Source organism: Megalops cyprinoides, chromosome 15, assembly GCF_013368585.1.
Source record: "Megalops cyprinoides isolate fMegCyp1 chromosome 15, fMegCyp1.pri, whole genome shotgun sequence".
Lineage (NCBI taxonomy): Eukaryota > Metazoa > Chordata > Actinopteri > Elopiformes > Megalopidae > Megalops > Megalops cyprinoides.
In genome coordinates this window covers 13,375,785-13,399,481 of record NC_050597.1, presented here as the reverse complement: position 1 = coordinate 13,399,481, position 23,697 = coordinate 13,375,785, and the positions used below count along the sequence as shown (strand labels likewise).

The following is a 23,697-nucleotide window of genomic DNA, read 5'->3' as shown; positions in this document are numbered from 1 at the left end:
GGCAGAGGTAGGCATAGACAGAACAGAAAGAGAGAAGTGAAGGAAACAAATGATTCAAGAGAGGGAATAATCAGCAGGCAGGACAGAAGCTTTTTACAGAAATGTTGGGATTTGTGTGCTGCTCGTCTCCTTGGTTCGTTATGTTTTCATTAGCGTTACTGAGCTTCTCAGAGTTTTCGCCGCCGCATTTGCTATACTTTATAATGTTAAATCACCGTTTGCTCCTAGTAACGTAATTCAGTGCTCTAATCACAACCAGCTTGACCCTACGTGCGAAAGGGCTAATCACAACCGGTGTGACTGTACGCGCGAAAGGGTTATACAAATTTGATGACATTTTTAAAACTGATAAATAAAATATTGAAGAATACGATTCCTGGTGGTGCAGAGGAAAGTACAGAGGGAGGAAATGGATGGAGGATGAGGTGGGAACGCTGGCGGGAGACTTCGAGCTGGAGGGTAGAGCAGGGAGGCCAGAGAAAGGCTGCAGCACAGCAGGATACAGCTCATCTCTAACATGGCTTTCATTTCCTCAACCCTTTCAGTCCCACACACATGGGGCTTCTAAAAGATCAAGAGCTTTCCTGGAAACATCCCTGTGCAGACAGCTCCAAACGGGCCGGATCCCGCCCAAGTCCTGCAAGACATCCGCCAGACGTCCACACAGAAAACCCTCGCAGCTCTCTGTGATCTAGCCGCTGAGCGGGGTCGTTTATTTTAAACCAAACGTGCATCCTAAATCTCTCCACCCGTGGACTGTCTCGATGAGGTCTGTGATTCTGAGTGTTAAAACAGAGCGCGGTCGCCGTGTTCCAGTCGCTGTGACGGTCACGGGTACCTCCATCTGGAACATGTTAAACGGGGCTTCGCTGCTGATTTCTTGTGGTTCGCTGGGTTTTGGAGTCTTGAGATTTCCTTTAGGCTCCTTTCATAAACACTGAGGTACACCACTCCTCTAGCTTCTGAGCCAATTCTGCTTTCAACTATGGGGACACCACTTGAAAACAGCGCCATCATGAGGTTTTGAAATGGAGGGACACATCAGTGTGCAACCTTAATCTTTATCATTACTATTGCAGAATTTTACACTCTGCTTTGTACATTACCAGCTAGACAGATAATGTATACTCATTTGGGCGATAAGGAGTAAGGGCAGCAGGAGGTGTACTGGAATGAAGCAGGGCTTGCAACTAAAAGGTTGCTGGTATGATTCCCTGCTGTGGCACTGCTGTTGCACCCTTGGGCAAGGTACTTAACCCACAATTTCCCCAATAAATGTTCAGCTGTATAAATGGGTAAAATTGTAACTTATCTAAGTCACTGTGGATAAGAGTGTCTGCTACATGACAATAATGGAATGTAATGTAAGGACATTTTCAACAAAGATTCTAAGGCTTACCAGTATCATCTCAATTACATTAAGAGGTATGACACATGGTCCTGCTGGATTGGACAAGATAAAAACACTGAAAACCTGAAAGAGTGAGGCTGTAGCACAGGATGAGGGAGTGCAGTGTTTCGAGCGTTCTCACCTTCCAGGACCTCTTCATCACTGAGTTTGGTGTAGGGAAGCTCCCCGTGGCTGAACACTTCCCACATGAGCACCCCAAACGACCACACATCCGTCTTGGTTGAGAAGTCATCTTCAAAGACAGACTCAGCCGGCAGCCATCGCAGCGGGATCCTGGCTTGCCGGTAGCTGTAGTACTCGCTGCAGACAGACCGACTTTGTGAACAGCATGTCTAATCCGTCCCACTGACTTCACCACACTTGGGTGTCATTTGATTATTTGGCCAAAAGGTGGCAGCAAAGTCCTGATATAGCTACCTAGTTGTGGTGAAAACAAAGTGAGAAACTTTTGTAACTCCTGGTGGTGCGATAGTCACCTTTCCTTGGATGCTTTTCAAACCAAGCTTATTTTCCATCCTTAAAAGTAAAAAGTGTGTGTATTTTCTCCTCATTATTGTTTGCCTCTCAACAGCAAATCTTACGTGCCACTCGAAGGTGTTCCATCAGGACATTACCATACATTATTTGACAACACTTACACTTTTTATCAAACTTGCCTCATTCAAGCAAGAATCATGCAGACAGGAGCTTCTCCTCTTCCATACACAGCGCCCCCTACCTGCTGTAGACGTCTTTACTGAGGCTGAGGGCGGACACCTTGATGTGCCGCTGGGCGCTGATCAGGCAGTTGCGGGTGGCGAGGTCCTTGTGGACGAAGCGGTGGTTGGACAGGTGCTCCATGCCCTGGGCCACCTGGGCGCAGATGGACACCTGGTAGAAAGAGATGAAAGTGGAGGGGACCATTCACAGAGAAAGCGAGAGAGAGTGCACGATAGAAAGTGTATATGTGAGTGAGTGTGCCTGTAAATGTATCATGGGTAGGAGTCTGATCACATTTTGCTGAGCTAATGTAATGTTATTTAATGTGATGTGATGTGATGTAATGCAACTGGTAGCTGCTCGTTTGTCAAACTGCCATAAAGAAACCAACACACGTGTACATCCTCAGATTACCGAATCTGAGGTCCTCTGTGCACACTCTGTGCTCAATGCTCAGCGTTACTGACGTCTTGCATCCTGCACAGATGGGCCAGAAAGGCGGAAATGCACTGAATCACTCGCTGATGTCACTGCTGGATTATGTCTTCAGATCGTTGCCCACGCTGACCTGACACACACTCTTATTCCTGGAGATAACAGTGGACTTATCCCGAGGATTATGGGAGGTGCTGATCCCCAGGCACACGGCAAAGCGCTGCCAAGAAACACACTGAGCTGTGGCACTCCACTCACTTTTTGCTTGGTGCTGATTGGCTGTGGCTTTGTCTTGTCCTCTTTGCTTTTGGAGATTCTCAGGAACTGTTTCAAATCCCCCTGATGTGAAGGGAGAGAGAGATTCTGTTAGGCTTCTGAAGGCTTCTGTCAAGCAAACTGTACAAAATTCTATGAAGGCATCCGTTAACAGAATCTAGCTGTTCACCTCCTCTGTGAAGGTTTCTATCAACTACCTGTCCACATCTCTATGAAGACTTCTACTAATCAACTGTAAACAACTCTGTGAGGGTTTTTGTTGACCAACAGCTGGGTAACACTGTGAAACCAACAACCAGAAAAGCGTCTTTTAACCAAAGGTACCAACACTGATCTATAGAAATGGACAAAGACAAAACCTCTCCAAATGAGACCCCACTTTAAAGACACTGTAAAGACTCCGGACAGTGCTGAAGTCTCTAGTCTCTGTTCAGTTCAGGTCTCAAGTTAAGTAAATAAAAACACTGCATGTGAGGCGTTCGCACAGCACTCGGTTTGGAGTGAGCGTGTGTGCTCGTGCATCGCCACGGCGCCGTGTGTGTTTACCAGGTCCACGTATTCCAGGATGATGTAGTGCGGCTCGGCCTCGCGGCACAGCCCCAGGAGCCGCACCACGTTGGCGTGGTTCAGCTTGCCGAACATCTCGAACTCGCGGCGGAAGTCCAGCTGCAGCTGCTCGTTCCGCGTCTGCAGGCTCTTCACCAGCACCACCGTCTCCTCCTCGCCCTCCTCGATGCCCTTGGCCTTGGCCAGTAGCACCTCCCCAAACTCGCCCTTCCCTGAAGCAGACACACACATGCACACAACCACACCCACATACACGTACACAGAAAACACACAGACACAGACACACAGCCAATCAATGGAAGGTACATGCTCACTGTACTGGACAGGGACAGGCAGTGTGCTGCCCTCCTTGTCTTGTTTCTGTCTTATGGACTGGCAAAACCACAATTTCCCTTGGCCTTTGTCTAAATGAGTGACTCTGAACTGTAGATTCTTAAACAAACAAGTAGCAAATATTAATTAAAAACACTAGCTTGCAAGTCCTCACAAACAGGCGTCTGCTACACAGACAGTAAGTTCAGGCAGGGCCTTGTTATGAGGCCACGCACACAGACCCACTTGAAAAGTGTCATGCAGACACACCAGGTGATGGCCAGGGTGATAGGCAGGGGACATACAGGTTGTGTGTGAGATGTCTGTGCTCTTACCCAGTGTGGTGATGGTGTGCAGGTCGGCACGGGGGAAGTGCAGCTTGTCATTGTTGCTGTGACGCTTGTTGGTGGTTGCCGTAGTGCCCAAGTTGGTCAAGGCCACTTCCTCCTGAATCTCTGCTGTCGTCTGGCCGTTATGCTGCACGGTTCCCCCTGTGAGATGCCACCATAGCGCATCAGGCCATGAATCGATAAACATCACCCACGGCCCATCGTTCAATTCATTGGAATCATTTACACTATTCTGAACAAACAGCTTTTCATTCACAAATTGCAAATCTCTAGTGCTAAATAGAATGCATTATATTCTTAAAAAATTATGATGAATTCAGACAACGGATTAAACGCTTGTTATATTTCGAGAGCTGCAATTTAAGTTAGAACAGAAACCAAGAAAATACGGAGGACTGAGTATGATGTAACCCGTGTTTAATCATTCTTTCCTTCAATATTTACATTCCTTCCTTTTTGCCACCACTGGTGCACTCTTAAACCTCCAACATCTTATTCTAATTCTCTTCAAATATGTGTTGAACAAAATATAAGTGACAAAGACAGATCTATCACATCACAGCAGCATTAAATCACTTAGAATATAACCAAGTTAAGTGCAGACCTGCTTGCTCGAGTGCATTACCTACAGCAAGAGCAGGATTTAACTGTACTGATCTCCACATTACTGGTGCTGCTGAACTCTTGACCTAATGAACATATGTTGCCCTTTTAGTTGCACTGTTAAGCAAAACTTTCATGGAGTGTTACATCTAAAATAATTTCTCCTCTTAGGGATGTGTTACACATGCTACATAACTAGTAAAATGCCCCACATCAAGGGCAAGATCGACAACACTACAATACTTTCATAGAGTGAGAAAGGAAAATCGATAAAAACTTGTGTTGAGGGTCATGCTAATATTGACCTTTTGACGTCACAGCGCTCCAGTTCCCAGGCTGGATCACGCAATCGCTCATGAGAATCTAACGGTAAAGCCGGGATTTGGAAAGGGTACACAGCTCAAAGGCAACAAGTGGCCATTATATGTGGATTATCCACGCAAACAATAAGACTCTTTAGTTTATGTAACGGGGTTTCCCCTCAGTATAGTACAGTAACAGACGCATAATCAGCCAGCTGGATTGTCACAATATGCTACGTCTGCTGCTAAAAACTAGTACTAATGGAGCCGTATGCTCCACAGAAGTGTGTATGAGTACTGTGGTTTCAATAAACGCCCTTTCAAACTAACGGCACAAGCTCTCCTTGCAAAACACATGCCTGACACTAGAGGGCAGCATCATCATTAAACGTTCTCATAGATCATCATTTAAGGTTCAGCCTCACACAGTCTCGGAGATGCTAGTCTGAACTTCCACGGAATTCACACTTTCACCTTTTCACACCGCCACAGGTGCAAAGACACAGGACACGCACTGACCGTTGAGGCACTCCATCTCGGGCTCCTCTCCCTCTGTGCCCTTCTGCAGCCTCTTGGCGTTGCGCCTCTTCTTGCAGTAGAACATGAGGCCCAGCACGATGATGATGTAGGCCACAGCTGCCCCCACCGACAGCCCGATAGTCTGGATCATCTTATAGGGGGCCTTGTCCTCGCCGTCCACCATCGGCTGTACTGGTTTCTCTGTTACACACACACACACACACACACACACACACAAATGAGGACAATTGCATCACATTACATTGCGTTATCGTCATTTAGCAGACGTTCTTTTCCAGAGCAACCCTTCAGTTACAAGTCCTGTTCCTAACTAGTCCACTACACTGCTACCCATTAAGAAGAATAGAAACCACGATCACACCCAACTTCGGGTGTCCCTCACAGTCCATAATGTTTTGGGTTCACACAGCTATGGTCTTCTCATGTTTACACATTAGAGGAAATTTCAGTTACGAAATTGGTAAATCTAAATTTGGCCAAAACTGATGTGAAGTGGTCAGGATAAGAGAGCACCAGTATGAAAGCACAGTCATGTGACAGCGCAGCAGTGTGACAGTATAACAGTGTGATGGTATAACGGAGTGAGAGCACAGTATGACACAGGGGAAGACTGTGTAGCCCTCTGTAGATGAGATGGCTCTCCCAGCATTCTTTAGCAGCCTGTTTTGCCTGGCGCTCCACACTGATGAAAGCACTCATGCTCAATGCATAGGATGTGTGGATTAGGGCATTTTTTACCATGGGCACTTGCTGCCATTATTGGGCATCTTGTTGCCATGGCACCGCACCATTATCCCGAAATAAACTCTGCTTGGCAGAGTGACTTTCTCTCACTCAATAAACCAATCCAGGGATTCAAAGCATGGATCCTTTATACTCTGTAGCCCCGAGGACAACTCCAGTGACAAGGGACCCTTTCTTCCCCTGGGTGTGAGCGCTATAAAAATCTTCAAACGCAAGCCGACACAGAAGGACTGGTTTGGGCGGCCTTATTGCGTTAAGACTCTATCGAGTTAAAATCTTCCTGTAAAAGGGCCACCTGAAAGGACTGACGTCAGAGTGGCTTTCTCTGCTCACATATTTATGCCCTGCTGCGTAATTGATGGGGCGACTTTGATTAGATGCTCCCGTCTGCCCCTTGTGATCGCTGCTTAGGGGCACTTCTGTGGAGCACCCAAAACTGGGCTCATTCGAGGTGGTGAGGAGGAAGAGTAACCAGAGATTGCCAGTTGGGATATTCTCTGTTAAATGGTGTTTTTCTTTTGTCCTCTGTAGTTTTGAGGTGATGAAAACCCAGTGCTGTCTGTACTGGTGGGATAACTATGGATGACCTGTGTTTGGTCTCACCCTGTTATGAATATTAATGAGCCAGCAAAAGGGAAGACTTCAAGCTTAAACAACAGCCTTGCCAATGAGACACAGAACACTTAGCGTTAAGCACACGTCTCTGAATATATGTTCAGTACACAGATTTTATGGGACATCATGCACGTACTAGTAGTAGTATCAAAGGAGTATGTCAGTGTACTCTTGCAGTTACAGAGGGCAAGTGCCTCTACTTTTCATGTCCTTTCCACAGAGACCAGACCACTCACTCACTGCTAATACCATGCTCCAAGCTCAAACACTTCTGGCGACTCAACAGCCAAATGCAATTAATGGCACATGATCCTACTTCCTGCCCAGCAGCAGAACTTTCACACGGTATGTCTGCTAAATCACATGACCGGGGAGGAGAGCTGGATACGTTAATCACCAGTGCTCCAAAGTTATCCGTGTTAGCTGGGGTGTGGCTTAGCAGTTAAGGGACTAAATGGGACCAGATCGTTAATGTGGGTAATGTACTGTAGGTCCGTATCTGTGTGTTATACTGTATGATGTTGTTCTGCGAGGGTGTTATATACTGTGTGATGATGTTTTGTGAGGGAGGAGTGGCATGACTTACCCACAACATAGAGCTGTGCGGCACTAGAGCGGATATTGCAGCTGTTCCCGGCGATACAAGTGTATTTCCCCGTGTCCTCTGTGTTGACATCATGGATGACCAGGGAGCCATTGGGCATCTTTTGGAACCTGGGCCAGAGAAGAGAACGTTGCACTGAGCCAGCGCTGGTGGGTGGAGCACTAAACACCTACATCAGGCCGCAACTGTGAGTGCACTCAAGCCCCACTCAACCAATACCAGTAGAGCTGAGACGTGTTCGAGTGCGCCGCTCGGCAACATTCACCGAGAAATGAGTCTGACACACGCAGTCGAACGCTGCCTACCATCAGCGCTTTTAAATTATACATCTGATGAAGCTTCTCTTCAAATATCCACGCTGTGCTGGGTGATGTCCATTAGAGCAAACATCAGCAGGCAGCATTACTTCTAGCTTGAGTGTGAGGAAATAAGCACTTCTACAGGAACAGAGGACAGCTGCATGATACCTGGGCCGCTCCTTGTTTTTTTATTTAGAACTAGCGCTCACTCTCTCGCTCCCTCCTGCTCTCCTCTGCCATCTCTCCCATCCTCTCTCCATCACACAGACATCAGCGGGCGTGGCTCTGACCTGCTCCTGTTGGGGTCCAGGACCTTGTCTTTGATCATCCACTGGATGGAGGGCTGGGGGTCTCCCGTGGCCTGGCAGTGCAGAATGGCCGTGTGGCCCTGGTACACCGTGGTGTTCTCCGGCTCCAGGCGGAACAGGACGTACACTGGTAGGAGGAGGGAGGAGGAGGGAAAATACACTGTGGTATTAGATTTATCACCTTTTATTTCCATTGCATCTGTACCAAGGTCACTGCACATAAAGCCATGAGGCAGAATAAAACCATCAGGACAACAGCACGTCAGGCAGACAGTGTAGAATTCAAGCTGACAGTCCTGAGTCTGCGGGGGTAAGGAAGTCTAAGCTTGGAGGCGGAAGCAGTGAAACGCTTGCCCCTGCTGAGGCAAGATTAGCTTTGGCATTTATTAATTGCTAATTAAAAAGGGACTCCAACCTTGCAGGGGACCGAACTTCATTTACCTGGTGTACACCATGAATGGCCTTAGTCTTGGTGACACCCCTGTGCATTACATAAATAAATCACTGGGATGGTCCTCACTTGCAGGTGAAAAGTTTCTTATTACCAACAAACTAACTTTTTTTTAAATCATACAGTAGGACTACACGAAAGCAGCAACCCTAATCATTTTGATTAATGGCTTGCTAGCTAGGTAGTTATGTACAGCTATACCATTTAGGTGTCCAGGGCAGTAGCAACCTTTAGAGATCAATGAACAACTGTGAAAACCCTTTCAGCAATTTTTTGGTGTATTTCCTGTTTCTCCAGTATATATGGCATCAATTACATTTTTATGTAGTCTGGGTAACTGTTCCTTCATTATGCACATCAGTGAGCATGCCATTAAAACAACTGGATTTTAAGGCCACATCGTTTGTCTTTTTAATAGCTCTTGTGTGCAAACTCATCTTGCTTTGTAATCTGTGATTTAAGAATAGGACTTTCAAGGACTAATTTGTATGATTGACATGTTGTTGAGTTGTGAAAATTTCCATATCACTGCCTCCCTGTTAGTGGCTAGGTCACCAGATATGCGATCGAAGATGCAAGTGTGGTTACAGGAAACCCCGCACCTGCCACATCAAGAAATGCTCACAAATTGTGCAATGACTAACACTGCCTCTAGGGGCATTTGTGCTTCCCTTTGTGATCCTGACAACTGCAGGCACCACACCATCACCTTGAATGGTGTGAGCTTACACCAGTCTCAGATGTCAGAAGCAGGGTGTATCAGATACATCAGAAGGACAGAGGAATTCTCAGAAGCCAGATTCTCCAACATTCCCCCAAGGTTTTCTGAACACTGTACTGTGCTGGCTGTATTTGTCACATGATTTTCAGCAGTTACCACGGAAGCGGAAGGCGGGGGAGCTGGACAAGGCCTCACGCGGTGTCCAATGACACTGGGCTGAGGCAGGCTGATCACATGGTGCTCTGTTTGGCCCTTACAGGCTGCCATACCTGCCACAGTGAGGTAGACCGCAGCACGGATCTCCCCCTGCTGGTCGTTGGAGGCCAGGCAGGTGTAGTTGCCTCCATCGCTGCGCGTCACCTTGAAGAAATGCAGCACTCCATTCTTCTGCTCCACGTGGGGAGGGATCTCACTGCCATCTGCAGGGAACGACAGAGTTTGGGAAATCTGACCTCTACGGCAGTTTAAGACTCTACATTAAAGCTCAGTTATGGGAAAGACAGCTTATCTGTGCAATCTACTGTGCACATTCATGCACAAATTCAGTTTGATTAAATTATTATTCAGCTGACTCACACAATCATTAGTGCATGAATTATGTATGATTATGTATGAATACATAAGTGGAGACCCTGAATTTGAAACTAAATGAGTTATTTAAAATTTAAGTCATGTAGGGGATGCACAATCTGATCGTAAATTCCCAAGGTTGCCCTGCTGAAATACAAGGGGTTAATGTTTTTCTTGGCCGTTGCTTTCATTTTCTTAGACTGAGAGCAGGAAGGTGTCAATGTGTCTTAATTCCCGAGGAATGTGCACTTTCTGGGCCTGTCGTCTGACAATGGCCCAATTGTGCAGCCCCAGAGAGGGGGAGAGAGGGTCCCCACTGCAGCCCCCTCACCCACCTGTTTTTACCCACAGGATGGCGGGGGCCTGGCGGCCTGTGGCGGAGCACTGCACACTCATGTCTTTATCCAGCTCCAGGCACTGCGCCGGCTGGGGGGTGGGGGTGAACTTCAGCTTCTCTGAAACGTACCGTTAGATGCTTACTCAGACAGATGCACGGACATAAGAGAACATACACAAAAATCCCCCCCACACACACTCACACTTAAACATGCATACATACAAACACATGTGAACAAAGACCCAGACCCACACAAACACAGAAACAGACATATTCACAGGCATAAGATTCAGACTCTTTCATTGCATGTATCCACACATTCCACTGCCATTCTTAAAAACGGTTCTCTATGTTGTTGGTATGCATCAGCCATTGTTTTTGTGTTTATATGCATGCAGGTACATGTCTCATTTTATTGAGCTGTAGGACCAATTGCTTCTTGAGAGGACAACAATGTGAAATCAGAGTCTGAATCAATAATCCACAAATGCACACAGAAACATGAACCAAAAGAAAGGCAGGCAGACAGGAAAACACAGACAAAGAGAAACGACAAATTTATATAATGCAAGAACACAAGGAGAGACTAAATCACGTAGCGGCACAGACACGCAGATACGCAGACACACAACAAAACTATGCGATAAAACAGAGTCACAAAATGTGTGAAACATGAAAGCCAGCTGCAGGGGAACAGCAGCACCTGTGGAGCGTGTCAGAGCCCTTACCCAGCACAAAGACGCGCGCCTGGCCATTCAGGAACCCCGCCTCTGTCCTGCTCTGGCAGGAGAACATCACGCCATCGTACACCTCCACGCTGTTGATGCGCAGTGTCCCGTTGGGAAACAGCTTGAAGCGCCCGTCCTTGGAAGGGAGATAGAGGCGTGGGGGAGGGGTGAGGGTCCAGGGACCAAGGAATGAAGACAGCGCAGAAACCAACCTCTGACCCCAATCACCACAGCCAAATCAGATACAAGGACAAAACACCCATACACAAGCTGCAGGTTTAGAGGGTACCTTCACTCACAGCCCCAAACATGTGCATTCAATATAATCCTATATATGTAATACAGCCCTGGGGGAGCAGTGTAGCATAGTAGTAAGGAGCAGGACTCATAACTGAAAGGTTTCTGGTTCGATTCCCCAAGCAAGGTACCCAGAATTCCCTCAGTAAATATCCAGCTTTATAAAAGGATAAAATTGTAACCTATGTAAGTTGCTCTGGATAAGAGGCAATAATGTAACATAATGTAATGTAATGTATAAATAGCAGCACATGGCTGCATTCAGTGGTGGCTGAGAGAAACAGCAGGGGAAAGCAGTAGTTAGGAGTGGTGCAGTCTTTAAAGACCTGTGCTGTGGACTTGAGGGCAGTGGTTAAAGCACTGGACTCTGCACTGAGTGTAGCTATACGGAGAATGGGCTCAGAGCGCTGGACCTGAGGGCTGTGGGTTTTTTTGTAACGAGGCACTTAACCTCAATAGCTGTGAGCACAAGACGAGGCCTCCCACGGGAGGGGGCCCTCTGCCTGTGTTTGTGCAGCTGGTCTGGGACACCTGGATCCTCGCTCCCGCCAGCCAAGACAGAGGCAAAATATTATCGTAGCCCTTGTAGGATCAGAGCCGAGCGTGGCGCGCTTGTTTCCATTGTGTGGCTCTCAAGCGGGGCATTGTATGTGGGGAGAGGGAGACGGATTGTGTGTGCAGCAGTGTGGCTGAACTGTGATTCCAATCATCAGAGTTGTTTGTTTTCATGATAGAGCAAACATGTCACTGCAGCTGAAGGAAATTCTCAAGGTCGTATTGTGAAAAAGCGCTGCCCAGGACTAAGGTGTGAGGGTGTAATGTGAGGGGATTCAGAAGAATAAGGTGCTGGCATTACTTAAATGTGGGTGCACATGAGGTAGCGTGTCACTGACCTCCGCACTGATGGGCTGGTTGTTGCGTGACCAGGTGACCTCGGGGTCGGGGGTGGCGCGGGTGTGGCAGTGGAGGTACCCTGGCCGGCTCTCCTCCAGCTGGCTGTCCTCCGGCTGGGTCACCCACTCAGGGGCCGCTGGCACACAGAACAAAAACCCGCCGTTACATCACCTCCGAGAGGCGCCCAGGCAGGCTCTCACAGGAGCAAACCTCAAAATGATTCTGACAGACTGATACACAGGTATGCAATCTGTAACCTCTGTAATCTCCAGGTGTCCCTGTAAACTGTAATGTAATCTCTACTCAATCAAAGTACATAACTAAAGGTACACGAAGCTGAAGTTGTGGGTGTGCACTGGGCAGTGTGCCTCTGCTGACAGGGGAGAGGACAAAGGTATGAACTCACTGGCCACGGTGACGGTCAGCTCCTGCTTCCTCTGCCCGGCCTTATTCTGGGCCATGCAGGTGTAGGAGCCGGAGTCCCCGCCTTCCGTGGGGCTGAAGACCAGCTCCGTGCCCTCCTGGTAGACCCTGCCCTCTGCTGGGACCTGCTCCCCACCCCGCTCCCACCACACCACGGGCTCTGGGTGCCCCCTGGGGGGCCGGCAAGTCACACGCTGCATGGTGTCCACTGTGAAGACCCGTGACATGGGAGGCCCCATGTCCTCAATCTCTGCAGGGGGAGAGACAGCGGTCAGCAATCGGGACCACAACTGACCCTGACTATGTCTGTCAGCAGCAAGGAGCAAGAATCAGAGAAGATTCTGGTCAAGCTGATGTCAGGATTGAGGACCAATAGCTACTGTGCAACGCTCATGAGAGATTGTATTACCACAGAGCTACTCCAACATGAAGGTCATTAGTCGCTATTATTGAAGTCATTAGAGTAGGAAGAGAGATGGGAACACCTTCTTTTACAGAGGGCGGAGAGAGAAAAACATAACCCACTGACTTTTACAAGCAGATCAGTAACCCTTTCCCTCAGGGGCTGGGAAACAAAGTCGACAAGAACTGCATGTTGTTATCCCACATGAAAGAGAGCACTGCTTGAACCAGCAGGGATTCAGGCGGTGGGGTAGAGGGGGGCGAGCTAAAATAGAAGAACTACTTAACTTGTCCTAAACGCTCAACCCCGACACAACACAATCCCATTTAATGCTGTAATGGATTAGCAACAGATTAGGTGAATTAATGCAATTAAATGGGGCTGTGGGTCAGAGGGTTAAGACCTCAGATGTGAGGGGGTCCAGACCAGAGGAACTATAGAGTCACATTGACAATGACACTAATGTCACACCAATGACAGGTACTGTGGAAGTCTAGGTTCCCCGTTTCCCAAAACCACTCATTCCACCCCGCGCAAGAAGGAAAGGAGCGACGTTCATTAGAAACACAGCACACGAGAGGAGCGGTGTAGGGGCTGCGGCCACTGGGGCAGATGTCAATAAATCAATGAGTTTACCGGTGGAGATACCGGCTGAGAGAGACAGAGAGAGAGAGAGCATACTCAGGGACAGGGCCGAGAGAATCCTAATGCAAGACAGTGATATAGAGATTTGAGCTTGGTTTCCAGGGGTCACATCAGGGCACGGATTATGCTCCATTGTGCCCTGGATCAGATTTTTCGACAAATTTTAGTGATTGTTTCACTGGTGAATGCGGTCCCAGGGGAGTGGGTAGGATCAAGGTGCGGGATTGGAGTGGGGTTTAGACTCTTAGTGCATGCAAAGAGGTACGTGATACAATTAGGGATTTGTGTCTTAATTGGATGCCCCCCGTGCTGCCGTTTAGGTAGTTAAATGCTACAGGCTGTGTTGCACTCGCACATTTGGCATGTGTATTCTGGACAGCGTTCTCAAACGCTCTGTCAGCTTCACTGTACAAGGGTGTCTGCCAAACAGATAAACAATTCATCATTAGGCTTAGAGAGTTTCAACAGATACTCCTGCCAGTCATACCTGCTTTTTTTCTCCAACTGGATTCTGTAATTAGACTGAAAATGATAGCACATAAATGGTGCCTTTGTTTTCACAAAAGGACACAAAAGTTGCACATTTATGTCCTTTTAAAAATGTGTAAACAAGGAAATGGCTGTTCACTAGATTTTTTTTATGCGCACAAGCAAATGAATAATCTATCACTGAACCCTTCACTAAATTGTTTCTGTGAGAGGATGGCTCTGTCTTTGAGAGCTGACAGTACTTGGTCAAACTTAATAATAATGTCTTTATGGCTCTTTTATGCATGGATGAGGTGTCACCTGCCATTTCAGTATGAGTTTGTGTGTGTGTGTGTGTGTGTGTGTGTGTGTGTGTGTGTGTGTGTGTGTGTGTGTGTGTGCGTACGTGCGTGCGTGTGCATTTGCTGGCTCTTACCTGCGAGTCTCAGGGTAGCCTGCAGAGTGACCTCAGGGCCCCGAGGCCCCCTGGCCACGCATCTATAGACACCTGTGTTGCGGGGCTTCACCTGGGTGATGAGGAGGGTGCCGTTGTTTAACAGGACCACACTGCAGAGAGAGGGGGCAAAAAACAGTGTGGGTCATGAGGACCACTCACAGAACACACACATCCTACCCAGGCCACCTCTCACAGCTCTATCCACCGATAAAGGTGTTTTACCTGGAATTGACCCAGTATAAATGCGCCTCAGGACCCCGGTCACATGGTAACCGACAGGCAGTAATGAGCTGTCAAATCCCTGTGGTGCTGTGAGGGTGCCAGGAGGGAGCTGATTGGCTGATTGACAGCCAGGGAGCTGGAAGAAGTGGATCTGAGGCAGAAGCACATAGCAACCAGCGACGGTACCTGCCTCATCATGGCCGTGCGGAGCACACCTCGGAGACAGCCTGCCATTCCTCCATTTTTCAAAGGCAAGACTTGTCAGTTTCAATTTACACTCCTTCTGGTAGCCCACCAGATCAGAGAAGGTGGAGATTATGCAATTGCTCTGACCAAAGGACAGGAAAAAACACTGCCTTTTTAACTGTGTTAAAAATTGCATTGGCAATTTTCTGAAATACAATGGTAAATTTAATTGGGGTGAACCCAATCTTGGGACACTTCGTAAAAAAGTCTCCATGAGTCACAGACAGTAAAACAGGCCTGCAGTACTCACGGTGCTGCTTCACTGTTGGTTCAGAATGTCAAGACTCCTGGTACACCCCAGGTATGGACACCTCCAGGTTACAACATCTAATATAATCCAAGTGATTTAAATCACCTGTATTGTACTCCTGCCTTGTTTTCTCAATGCCTTTATTTGCTCCAAAAAGCAATTCCACCAGAAGTGATTTGCTGCCTTCGCTCCAGTGGGAAGCATTCTGAAAGCCTTCACTGAGAGCTGATTCCTACCAGCAGTTAATTACTCTGGGCCTCAGAACAGTAAACTGCACAAATGGGCTCAATGCTGCTTTAATGCTGAAGACTAACAGCTTGGAAATGCATGACACTACTCTCATTTCCTGGTGCAAATGCCAAGTCTGTATTTCTCATGTGCACTTCAATTGCAATAACCAAACAATAGAGTAATTAAATCAAATATATATATGACCAATTATGTCGCAATTATACTGAGAAATGTTGCAAAAAACACAAAACTAAACTATTAACTACTTACAGATGAAAAGGCCTGAGAATAAACCACATTCTAAGTGAGAGCATGATATACCCAACAGTCAATATATTCCACCACAACAAACAAGTTCCTTTTCTCTTTGCACACGATGCTCTCTCACCTCAGATTGGCCTAGATCCATGACACAGGGCGTCTGAGCCAATCGGAGCACGGCATGCTTTGTGTGTCAGGAGAAAAGCAACTCTCCCCTATTCCCTTTTAGCATCCACTGCCTTTGTGCTCATTGCGCTTCATTTAACAGGCTCTGCTCACGCAGCCCAGCAGACACGCAGCCTTTTCCACACACTCCATTAATCTGGAATGCCTGTCAATCACACACCGTCGCTGTGACAGCACAGCCCCCGCTCACGCAGTCAAACAGCATCGCAGATGCTGCCAGGAGCCCATCTGTTTCCGCAGAGCGAGGAACTTCAGCTTGTCAGCTTTTCCAAAACAGACAGTCAGTGAAGAGAGAATCATCATATTGGACAAGTGTGGGGTTGAATGGCGTACACATGTTGGATCTTATTAACATCCAGCTCTCTTTCAGGAAGCCAGAATTGGAAAGCCTCAGGTAACTGCAGGCTACAATGGAAGAAAAATTAAAAGAATAATAATAACAAAAACAGGACTGTCAGACTCACTTGCTCGGCGCAGAACTTCAATCCAGAGCAGGGGGGTACGACAAATCACAGGCAGTCACAGCCTTCTTAATCACCTCTAAACAGATTCCATAAGAGATCAATTTCCAGGGTGATCAGGACTGACCCATTTTCCTGACATGCAAACCACCGGAGTAAAAGCAGACAATTTCATCACCAAACCGCCTCAATAATCCTGTCAAAGATCCAGGTGCTTGATTAAAATCTGACTCAGTCTCAGAATTGATTCTGATGGGTGGTTGAGGAATGCATCTCCTTATGGGTCAGCTGTTAGCAGAATGAGGTGTGATTGGAGCCTTTCCTATACACCCTGCGGTGATCTGGTGGCTGGCCCTACTAAAGTCCCTGCCTGCAGAGACAGTCACCCTCATTCCCCAGTCCCTAAACCCCCTGGAGATACTGAGCCACCTGATGGGACAGGCCACATCTGGCCACAGCCGGTCACATCCACACACCAGGTCTGGCTGAGGGCATCGCAGGAGAAGAGCTGCTGGCTGGCAGAAAGGGTCCACAGGCCACTTTAATGAGGCTGTAAAAAGGGTGTAAACAACCGTGGGGGCGGTGCTTCACAGGAGAAGTGACTGCTGGGAATCTGGCTCCATGACTGGCCGCTGTGTCATGCCTGGTCCTGCTGTGTATGCCTGATGCCAGATGCTCTTCCACGTTATCAACACCAAGCGATTATATTCAATTAGTCACTCTCTGTTCAATTAGTCAGCAGGTACAAGCCCAGCAGTATGAATAAGCCTCGCAGAGTCAATTCTGATTCTGACCGTACAACAGCGGTGTAAAACAATTATAAGAATGACATGTGCTGTATAGCGCAATGGTTGCACTTGTGTAGCAAAACACTGGAAATGTCCCACAGCTACTGTGCAAACTGCAACGTCTGGCCCGTCACTGCTGGTGATTATGAGAGAATCATGGCTTTCCAGAGTTGGGGCCCTGAGCTGATCTGCTGAGACGGCTGCAGCTGCAGCAGCGCCCCATTTCCGCCCACATGCATGTTCTGCAGGAGAGACGCGCATATTCAGCCAAACACGTCTGCTCTCAAAGTAAAACCCTGAGTAGGATGTAGGAAAAGGTGAGCCTCCTGACAGACCCTGGAGACCTCTGTCAGTGCTCTACCCAGACACCTGCAGGGCTTCCACTGAAAAACAAGTTCTTGTTCTGTGCAAGAAGGTTGAAGGTTTGATGGTTTCAGTCATTAGGCTAAAACTTTTACTACTTATTCATATCTGCAGGTTCAGGCCACCAGAACACACAGTGTAAATGTTGCTATCACACCTCTAAAGGAAATATATGCACCGGTTTTAAGTAATCAAGTTTGCATGTGTATGTTGGTGTCTGCTCATGGAGAACTTAATCAAAGAATGGTGTTAAAAAAGGAAAGATTTAACAGGGAGTAATCCTGCCAGGAACATTTCACAAAATCCTAAAAGCGCTGTTTATACAATCCAGGTACGCAGGCAAGAGTCATGGCCCTTTGAAAAGTCTCATTCATTATAGGAAATATGAACACACCGCCCATTATGGCAATCCTCGCTAATCTGCTTGTTTAAGTCTACCACACTTCAGCCACAAACTTCACCATGTGTTATTAGCAGCGTGTTCACACCAACGGTGACTTGCAGAGCATGGCTGAACAAACAGTCTGGTTTTAGGGAGGAAGGCCTTCAAATTAAGCTAGTTCTTTAAAGCCAAATTGTTCAGTAGGCGTTGTCTAAGTCTAATGTTTAAGTGTGCCACACTTCAGCCACAAACATCATCGTGTGTTATTAGTGGGGTGTTCACACCAACGGTGACTTGCAAAGCATGGCTGAACAAACATTCTGGTGTTACATATGAAAGCCTGCAAATTAAGCTAGTTCTTTAAAGCCAAAGTGTTCTGTCAGCACTGTCTGAGTCTGCACCCACATGCTCGAGATTTATTACATATTTGTTCTGCTCTTCGATTTTCCCTGTCTCTCCCAACCACTCACTCCCTAGAAGTTAATGGAAACAGTCTGGGGGGGGGTCCACTGATGGGCATGGGCCGGACTCAATGCCTTCAGCAAACAATGATTCCAGCACGCTCATTAAAAATTAGCATCAGAATAATGACAACCATCATAGAGTAAGCAGGAACTAAGACTCTAAGTCTGACCTCAGGGCAGGTTTTTTGACTTCAGTCCAGAGGAAATTTGTAGTTTAATTTGTCAGATTAATAATTAATATATTGTTTACACAGCCACATTTAAGCCTTGATGGGTATCTGGTGAGAAGCATCTGACTCAGTCTGTTCCAATGCTTTGTGACAGGAGCACAGAAGAGGTTGCTTTCACACAGGGTACAGTGAAACTGCAGGAAAACTCTCAGAGAAATGAAAGATGGCTTGCGTGCCACATTATCCTTCCCACTCATCCGGACCGGTGCTGAGACAACAAAGCGCAGAAGTGCCTCAGGCGTTCCACCTGACTGGCTCTAAAGAGCTGTAATTACATTTCTCTCCTCTCCCACGATGTGCAGTGAACAACTCCTGAAAGGAGGAGGAGGAGGAGGAAAAGGAGGAAGAGGGAGAGGAGGAGGGAGTGGGTACATACCGGGACTTGTTGGTGATGAGTTCATTGTCGTGGTACCATTCAACCATTGGAGCGGGCTCGGCAGTGAACTCGCAGTGGAACACGGCCTCCTCATTCTTCAGGACCACCTGGTCCTCGGGGGTGATGACGGGGCGAGGGTAGCTCTTATCTGGGGAGGAGAGAAGGATGGTCACAAACCCGAAAGGACAACGGACCCTTCCTTCTGCACATTGTCCTGCATGTAGCACCAAACTATGCTTGCAGGCCCCCTCCAGGTAGCTAGCAAACACACTGTTTGAAAAACAAAAGCTTGAGTATAGAATTACGTCTATAAATACGCAGGCCCAAGTAGAGGGGTGCACACTCATGTACAGGGGTGCACAGCCAGGTAGAGAGTTCTTTTGTTCTACTGTGAAAGTACAGAAAAGGATGCGATCTTTGTCATTTCTCCACTCCAGTGCACACATGCACACACACAACACATACCAGGCTTTATTAAAGGCTGCTAACCAGGCTCAGAGACAGCCTTCAGGTGGTACAGCGCATCAGCAATCCCCGGGGGGCCCCTGCGTGACTTAATGAGGTCAGTAAACGCATTCCTAATCGTGGCCCCAAAGGCTTATCAAAAGCATCAGCCAGGGCCTGACAGAGCGCCTCCCCGTCCACATCCAGCCTGGCCCCCGCAGCTGAGCCGCCACCTACCCGGCTTCAAAGCGGGGCGCTAATCTGTGCTAAAACACGGCCGAGATCAGCCAGCCCTCAATCACAGCAGCGCTTCGGCACAGCTTTGTGGTTTGCGGTTACCTGCATGTTTGACACTCTGAATCCGAGATAGCTCAATTCTCAACGCCCGCAGATAACAGCGATGAGGGAGATGCAGGTGCCAACAGTGACACAGGAATGTACCGCATTTTACAGCTCAGTCACACTACTGAGGCTGCCTTGTGGCTTAGAGCCTTGGGATAGAAGTTTGGAGAGATGAGATCCCCCCCCAGACACCACCCATGGGCCACCCAGGCAGATGGGCCGGGCCGTACGAGAGCACAGGTGACCTGGAACAGCCCAGCCGCCCACCTGGGCCCCTCCTTCTGTGGGTTTGGATGGGATCCGCAATGAACAGCTCTGGGGTGGCCTGCAGCGAAGAGCAGACTTCTGGAGGAGAATCGTATGATGACGGAATCCAAAACGAAGGCGCATCCAATTAAAAACGGATGGTATGCAAATTAACAGGGCAAATGATTCCAGTAACAAATGGGAAAAGCCTTCTGTGGCACCTCCTAGCCATGTGCTAAACAGGTGTGTGGCAGCTCAGGTGATTACTGACGGTGAGAATGCAATCCAGAGTTAACCTGCAGAGCTGTTACATACAGAGTGCCATCTGATGTGTGAAACACATCACATGAAAAACACCGCGCACACATACACACACACACACACACACACACACACACAAACAACACACACACAACACACCACACAACACACCACACAACACACCACACAACACACCACACCACACACCACACCACACACCACACCACACACCACACCACACAACACACCACACAACACACCACACAACACACCACACAACACACCACACAACACACCACACAACACACACACAACACACAACACACAACACACACCAGTCCATGGGCACAATCACAGATGGAATGTGGGTTTTGTCCTCTAGAATGGGTCACAGTGTGTTCTCACACTCAGGGAGTTGGAGATATTGGTGTCCCAGCCTATCTATGGGCCCAGCCAACCCTGCATCCACAGGTAACCCCATCCTCACAGAACACAGAGCCCATGTAACAGGAGCTTAAAGCCACCCACACAGTCAGGCATACTTCCTGCTGATTGGACAGAAGTGTTCCAGGGAAGGGAGGGCAGGGAAGGGAATACCACCATGAAGCACCAGCAGTAATCATGTTAGGCGGCTCTCCCTTCACACTAGTGATGGCCAACACTTAGCGTTACAAATCTTATTTCGCCTGTTTGCCCTGCCCAAACACAACTATCAGGTGGCAGGACAAAAAGGAATAAAATGGTTGCAATAGGAGGGGGTGATGCTGCTATGGTGCCAAAGTGATGCTTTTCTCCCAAATTCATTTATCACAGCTGTCTGACGGAGGTGTATGGGCAGAGAACACCTCCCAGGATTCATGGTGTTGGGTTGCAAAGCTGGAAATTAGTAACTACTCTTGAAAAGAAAGTGATAATATATGTTGTGAAATGTGTTACACAAACTAAATGAAATTTGGCGATCGAAGGATTGAAAGGAGATTCACAAAATGTGCTAATCATAGTTCTGAAACTGAGTTCGTAGCCAGGCTGATCGCAGCGAACGAGACAGACAGGCACACACCTATGATGTTGAGGGTGAAGTTGTCGCTGCTGCAGACTTGGCCGGCGGCGTTTTTGGCACAGCAGTAGTACAGGCCGTTGTCATCGGGACTGGCGCTCTTCAGTGTGAGCGTGCGCTCCTTGTTGTTGATCTGGTGAGTCTTCTCCGTCAGCCGCGTGCCGTCCCGGAACCACTGGCAGGTCGGCCTGGTTAGGGGATAGGGGAGGAGGGGCGGGGGGGAGGGGGGGGGGGGGGGGGGGCGTGGAGAGGTTTCAGTAATGGTGGCTGACCACTATTGGCGTATCATTGGGAAATCTCAAGTTCAGAGATCTGCGGTCGCTGGGTGGGGCTTACCGTGGGTGCCCGTCAATATGGCAGCGCAACGTCACTGGTGCAGAGCTTTCAATCTCCGCCTCCGAGGCAGGCTCCTTCAGGGTCACCCTCCCACTCTCCAGCCCTGAGAGAGAGAGAGAGAGAGAGAGAGAGCACACCAGTGAGAGAGAGAAAATGAAAGACAGGAAAGAGACATGAAAGAGGGAGAAATAGGAAAGGTAGGCAGGAAAGAGACAGGAAGTCAGTGGAGTTATGCGGAAATCCCTTTTCACCTCCTCACGGACACTCAAAGCAGAGAGGCCTGACTCAGACACAAAACATCCGTCAGACACAGGTGCACTGTGTACTGTCACAGCACTGAGGGACAGCAGGGGGAGACCGCAGAAAGACCAACTCAATCTGGCTGGGATTAGCGTGCCTCTTGACTGTATGTCATCTGTTCTTGGGGGATTAACAAGGCAGTGCTCTGACTGCGGCAGACCTGGCTTAAACACGGCCACTTCCCGATGGATTGGCTGGAGGCCCGTAAAGAGAGAGGTCAAACCCAGTGCTGCCCGCCTCCTCCGGTAGGGCCCAGTCTCTCTTGTCACATTGTTTTATTATTATTTCCATTAATTAAAATAACAGCAATAAGTGTCACGATTGCAGAAACACAAATTATTCTAAATTATTTAAAGTAACGACCTTCCAGGGTAGGTTCGTTCATCACCTGCTTCCTGTGACGTTCATTAATTGAACAGCAGCATAAAAAACAGCATTTCTTTGCCTTTAGTGCATTATGCCTCACATGCTTCAGAGCCAAAATACTATGTCAATTGTAAGCAGGTTTCCTGCAGAAACACACATCAAAGGTGTTTGGCATGGTGATCATGTGCAACATCAGGAGTGGAAAACCAGGTGCTGCCTTTGGGTGTGAGATATCATTTCCTCACCGCAGTGTTCCAGGGTTATGAAAGCAGGCTCAAGCCAGACTGTGCAATTTTCTCCCTACCGGCAGAACTAAAGCAGCAGATCAGAGCTGGTGTTGCTGAGAGTGGAGTAGCGGTTATACCCGTCCAGGCTGGGGGCGGTGCATGTGAATGGCCGCTTGAACAGCCCTGGGTGGGCTGCGTGTCACGGCCCTCGCATGTAGTGTGCTGCAGGTCCCGCTAGGCCTGACATGTCTGTATGGGCTATAAAACATGCATTGAATGATGTTGCCTGGGATAGAGGAGGGAAGCACAGAGGCTCCGTGAGGTCAAACCTGTGAGGCTACAGAAATGAACAACCTCCCCTTCACTTTCCCACCATTACTGGCAGTGAACCCCGACCCAAGTGGGCACAGCAAAGTCATCCAGGATCATCACTCCTGTGCTCTTTCTGTGTTCGTTTTTATAAACAGGGTTCGCTCAGCTATTAGCATCCGCTGTCTGTCAGTTGGCTGTCAGTTAAGGACAGGCTAGGAGACAAGCAAATTTAATGAGACGCCAGCCTCTCACGCTGACCTGGGGCAAACGCAGCCCAGGAGTCATTAGCGACTGAGGGAGAAAGGTAACTGCAGCCCATGCTCTGTCATCCCACCGCCGCTGAACTGAATCTCGCCAAATTTAGAAAATTGCTGCAGCCGCTCGTGAAGACTACAGTGAGCCAAGTAAACAGTAGCAACCGGGCCTCTGGCACAACTGCAGTCTTGTTTAATCAATGTCTTTGCTGACACCTGCCAACAATGCAAATCTGCAGTGCCAATCATTTCACCTTACCCACCTCAGCGTTGTACCTCCGGACGCATTAGTTAGCTCACTGCTTACCTCTGCATGGGAAAAGCACATGGTAACCCGCAGGAAGACCATCACACGCACACACGCACACAAGCACACACGCACACACACACAAGCCTTTGCGGTCTAAACCACGCCACAGTTAGAATCGTGTCCAGAGATTAGCCTGCGGCCTGTCAGACCAGAGATTAATATTAGCACAGTGGCAGGGGTTTCGAGGAGATTCACGCTACATCGTGTAAGGACCCAGTGAGCTTATCAGTTGCCATGGTGAATATTTCCCTTTATACTGAAAGAAGAATTCAATCACCACCCCACCCCCAAATGGCCAAGTATGTGAAGAAAGAGACCATTGT

At 48.2% G+C, this 23,697-nt stretch overlaps 1 protein-coding gene across 1 annotated transcript in view; it reads right to left on the bottom strand.

Moving 5' to 3' along the window:
- Positions 1–23,697, bottom strand: part of ptk7b (protein tyrosine kinase 7b) — a 90,188-nt gene that overhangs the window by 1,829 nt on the left and 64,662 nt on the right. Inside the window, exons 3-19 of the mRNA XM_036547411.1 lie at positions 21,606–21,708; positions 21,273–21,457; positions 18,920–19,067; positions 14,439–14,569; positions 12,470–12,736; positions 12,063–12,199; positions 10,873–11,008; positions 10,143–10,262; positions 9,507–9,656; positions 8,048–8,192; positions 7,441–7,568; positions 5,475–5,675; positions 4,036–4,191; positions 3,368–3,600; positions 2,804–2,884; positions 2,130–2,281; positions 1,533–1,711 (exon numbers count right to left, since the gene is read on the bottom strand). Of these exons, the coding sequence (XP_036403304.1) occupies positions 1,533–1,711; positions 2,130–2,281; positions 2,804–2,884; positions 3,368–3,600; positions 4,036–4,191; positions 5,475–5,675; positions 7,441–7,568; positions 8,048–8,192; positions 9,507–9,656; positions 10,143–10,262; positions 10,873–11,008; positions 12,063–12,199; positions 12,470–12,736; positions 14,439–14,569; positions 18,920–19,067; positions 21,273–21,457; positions 21,606–21,708 (2,652 nt within the window). The remainder of the gene's footprint in view (positions 1–1,532; positions 1,712–2,129; positions 2,282–2,803; positions 2,885–3,367; positions 3,601–4,035; positions 4,192–5,474; positions 5,676–7,440; positions 7,569–8,047; positions 8,193–9,506; positions 9,657–10,142; positions 10,263–10,872; positions 11,009–12,062; positions 12,200–12,469; positions 12,737–14,438; positions 14,570–18,919; positions 19,068–21,272; positions 21,458–21,605; positions 21,709–23,697) is intronic.